This window comes from Vulpes vulpes, chromosome 11 (assembly GCF_048418805.1).
Source record: "Vulpes vulpes isolate BD-2025 chromosome 11, VulVul3, whole genome shotgun sequence".
Classification (NCBI taxonomy): Eukaryota; Metazoa; Chordata; class Mammalia; order Carnivora; family Canidae; genus Vulpes; species Vulpes vulpes.
This window is the reverse complement of record NC_132790.1, coordinates 26,196,040-26,199,899: the sequence shown is the minus strand read 5'-3', so window position 1 is coordinate 26,199,899 and position 3,860 is coordinate 26,196,040. Positions and strand designations below refer to the sequence as shown.

At 50.3% G+C, this 3,860-nt stretch overlaps 1 protein-coding gene across 2 annotated transcripts; it reads left to right on the top strand.

Moving 5' to 3' along the window:
- The first annotated feature begins 494 nt into the window (after window positions 1-494).
- On the top strand, window positions 495-3,142 carry LIPT2 (lipoyl(octanoyl) transferase 2). Of its 2 annotated transcripts, none has more exons than XM_026010487.2 (2): window positions 495-753; window positions 1,521-3,142. In XM_026010487.2, exons 1-2 carry the CDS (start codon window positions 517-519, stop codon window positions 1,563-1,565), a joined length of 282 nt encoding a protein of 93 aa, XP_025866272.1. In that variant the 5' UTR covers window positions 495-516; the 3' UTR covers window positions 1,566-3,142. The 2 variants fall into 2 exon arrangements, with proteins under 2 accessions (XP_025866272.1, XP_025866271.1); XM_026010486.2 differs by having other exon boundaries at window positions 495-982.
- The last annotated feature ends 718 nt before the right edge of the window (window positions 3,143-3,860 follow it).

The following is a 3,860-nucleotide window of genomic DNA, read 5'->3' as shown; positions in this document are numbered from 1 at the left end:
GACAGACAGAGGCAGAGACACAGGCAGAGGGAGAAGCAGGCTCCATGCCGGGAGCCCGACGTGGGACTCGATCCCGCGACTCCAGGATCACGCCCTGGGCCGAAGGCAGGCGCTAAACTGCTGAGCCACCCAAGTGTTCACCTCCTTTTCATAGTTTCCTCTTCAGGGGAACTACCCAGGGCACACATTATCCTATTTTGCATTCTTTTCCTGGCAGTTATTAGTATGTGAAATAACCTTATTTATTTAATGCTCGAATACTTGCGTATTGTCTGCTGTAAGGCTGTCAGCTTCCCAGGAAAGGCTTTTTCCCCATATACTGTGCCCCACAGTATCAAGCCTACTGGCTGCTGGGGAGAGACACACCGGATACTAGGCCTAGGGCTCACAGCTCTCCACAGCCCGCGACCAGCGCTAAGAGCGGCGGCTGAGGACGCGCCTCCGAGTCCCCGCCCCTCCGGCCCCGCCCCCAGGCCCAGGCAGGGGCGGAACCTCGCCGACGCCCGGGCTGACGCCATGCGGCCACCCGCGGTACGGCTGGTGCGGCGAGGCCGGATGCCCTACGCCGAGCTCCTGGCCCTCCAGGAGCGCTGGCTGCGGCGGCTGCAGGCCGCGCCAGGCCCTGAGGCCCCGTCCGGGGCTGAGGCGGGCGCACTGCTGCTCTGCGAGCCCGCGGGGCCCGTGTACACGTCCGGGCTGCGTGGCGGCCTGACGCCAGAGGAGATGGCGCGGCTGCGGGCCTTGGGCGCCGAGGTACGCGCCACGGGACGCGGTGGCCTGGCCACTTTCCACGGCCCGGGCCAGCTGCTCTGCCACCCGGTGCTAGACCTGCGGCGCCTGGGCCTGCGCCTGCGCACCCACGTAGCGGCGCTGGAGGCGTGCGCAGTGCGCCTGTGCGAGTCCCAGGGCTTGCAAGGCGCCCGCGCGCGGCCCCCGCCCTACACGGGTGTCTGGCTCGGGGAACGCAAGGTCTGCGCTATCGGTTAGTGCCGGGGGCCGGGGCCGGGGGCGGGGCCGGGGCCGGGGCGGGGCTTAGCGGGAGGAAGTCTGTCTGGCGCGGGCTTTGAATCAGAGCTCCCCGCTGGTTTGAGGTCTTAAGCCTTCTCACTGATCTCTTAAACATTCACAGCCCTCAGGAGGGCTCTCAGTGGTCATCTCATCCAACATTCATCTTTTCGAGAAGTGAATTGCCAGGTTATTCCTAATTAATCACAATGCCTAGACAATAATGGAACTTAGTCATTTTCAAACTTTTTTTTTACTTTTTTTTTTTTTTAAAGCAACAGAATCTCTGTTAAAAGACATTTTCTGGAATCTCTATAATGCAGCAGCTCTGGTGTCACACACCCCTCCCCAGTCATGTCCCCCTCCCCCGATCTGTGCGCGACCCCTTCCTTGGGTGCTCAAAAACAAAGCGGGAAAGCCAGTGATGGAGTCCGGTTCCTTCATCACACTGAGGGGGATGGTGAAGCCCGAGGAGGGAGGTTACCTACTCTGAGACCCTTTGGCTTGTCTTGCAGGAGTCCGCTGTGGAAGGCACATCACGTCCCACGGCCTGGCTCTGAACTGTTCTACAGACCTTGGGTGGTTTGAGCACATTGTCCCCTGCGGGCTGGTTGGGACAGGTGTCACCTCTCTGAGTGAGGAGCTCCGAAGGCATGTCACTGTGGATGAAGTAATACCACCTTTCCTTCAGGCTTTTAAAGAGACCTACAAATGCACGTTGATCTCAGAGGACAGCCCCAACTGAAGAGTGTTCATGTTATCACTGCTGGGAGATCCTGCTTGAAAAGCATCAAGTCTAACTTGGAGTCACTGAAACCCAAATTCTAGACCTGGCCCTGTTATTCACTTACCATGAGACTATGAGCAAAGCATACATGTTTCCATATGTATGCTAGTTTATTTATATCTTCCCACCTACCTCCAATATGGTGGATTTGAAAACATGAAAAGCAACACATGCTATATAAATCTAAGACATTAACACTACTGTCTGCACCATTTTCTCAGCTTAGAAAAACTCATATATAGAGAATCAGTTCTCAAATGTTTATTACTTCCTAAATACTATATTTAATTGGGCAATTCTGGGCTCCAGTTCCTTTGATTTTTGGAGGAATCGTATTTCTATATGTGAAGGTGATATGGTGGGGTGCTTTCTGCAATAAAAGGAAAAGGGAAAGAAATCTTTAAAGAATAAAAATGAGATCTTGACTTCCTGGGTTGGATTGCCAAGCCTGATTGCTTTTTTCGGTTAGGTAACTTGAGCTAGACCAGAGGCCAGGAAAAGACAAGAATAATTTCTCACATTGTACAAATGCAAAAGGTAGAAGTAAGTTTTCCTTAAATGAGATCTCTAAGTTTATAAGCTTACCTGGGTGATTCTGGGTTGAGATCTCTCATGCGGTGTAGTCAAGACGTCAGCTGGATCAGCTGTTATCTGAAGGTTTGGGAATGGAAGATCGGTTTCCAAGATGGTTGATTCTACTTCATTGATACTGGTTGTTGATGGGGCCTACATTCCTCACCATGTGGGCCACTCCATAGAGCTATTTGTTCCCTCAAAACAAGTGATGCCAGAAAGAGACAAGGTGGAAGCCACAAGGTCTTATGACCCAGCCTTGGAAGTTGTACAGTCATTTCTACAGTTTCCGAGCAGATGAACTAGACAATGTGGAAGGGCTACTCAGGATGATGGGAAGTGAAGATCATTAGGGACCATCTTGGAGACTGGCTACCATAGGCAGTTAGGATGGAAAGATCCTTGAATGAGAACTGTCGAGTGGCTCAGGTTATAGTCCCAGCTCTTTGGGCAAGTCATTTACCCTTTCTGCGCTTCAGTTTCCCCTATATAAGCACTGTCCAATAGAAATATAATGTGAACCACCATGTAATTTAACTTTTCATATTAAAAATAAAAATAAACAGACGACATGAATAACACTTTAATTAACCTGGGGATCCCTGGATGACTCAGTGGTTTAGCGCTGCCTTCGGCCCAGGTCATGATCCTGGAGTCCCAGGATCAAGTCACACGTCGGGCTCCCTGCGTGACACCTGCTTCTCCCTCTGTGTCTCTGCCTCTCTCTCTCTCTCTGTGTCTCTCATGAATAAATAAATAAAATATTTTTTAAAAACACTTTAACCTAATATAAAAATGTTTTACATTCCCTTTCTCCATACTATATACAGACATTCAGTGTGTATTTTCTACTTAAAGTACATCTCATTTTGGAGTTGTCATACTCCAGAAGTTCAGTTGCCACATATGGTTAGTGACTACCATATTGCAAAGTGCAGCTATAGGTAATACAGCATCTAAAGTCCTTTTGAGCTTACAGGGTCCTGTGGCCCCATTGGCTTCTTAGAAGAAAGGTGAGTCTTCCCACTTCTGGGGTTTGATGTTGAACTCTGTGCACTGTTTATATCAGTTATTCAAGCTGAATTGGACTTTGGAGGTATATTCCTGTCTCCTCATTGTACAGAGATGAAACCAAGACTTGGGAAGAAACTTGCTCAAGGCACACAGTAAGGTAATCACAAAGCCAGGACTGAGTGCTAGCTATAGGCCCTGTTCTCATGCTCTTTTCCTGCTGTGCACAACTGACTTAGAGCACAGGACAGTATGCTTTAAAAATCACGGACACTTGGGGATCCCTGGGTGGCGCAGCGGTTTGGCGCCTGCCTTTGACCCAGGGCGCGATCCTGGAGACCCAGGATCGAATCTCACGTCAGGCTCCCGGTGCATGGAGCCTGTTTCTCCCTCTGCCTGTGTCTCTGCCTCTCTCTCTCTCTCTGTGACTATCATAAATAAATAAAAATAAAAAAAAAATTTAAAAAAAATCACGGACACTTGG

Bases quoted from the DNA above. Each gene is read 5' to 3' on its own strand.
- LIPT2 (XM_026010486.2), top strand. From the start codon at position 517: ATGCGGCCACCCGCGGTACGGCTGGTGCGGCGAGGCCGGATGCCCTAC. The intron at 983-1,520 runs GTTAGTGCCGGG...CTTGTCTTGCAG, and splicing joins ACGCAAGGTCTGCGCTATCG to GAGTCCGCTGTGGAAGGCAC.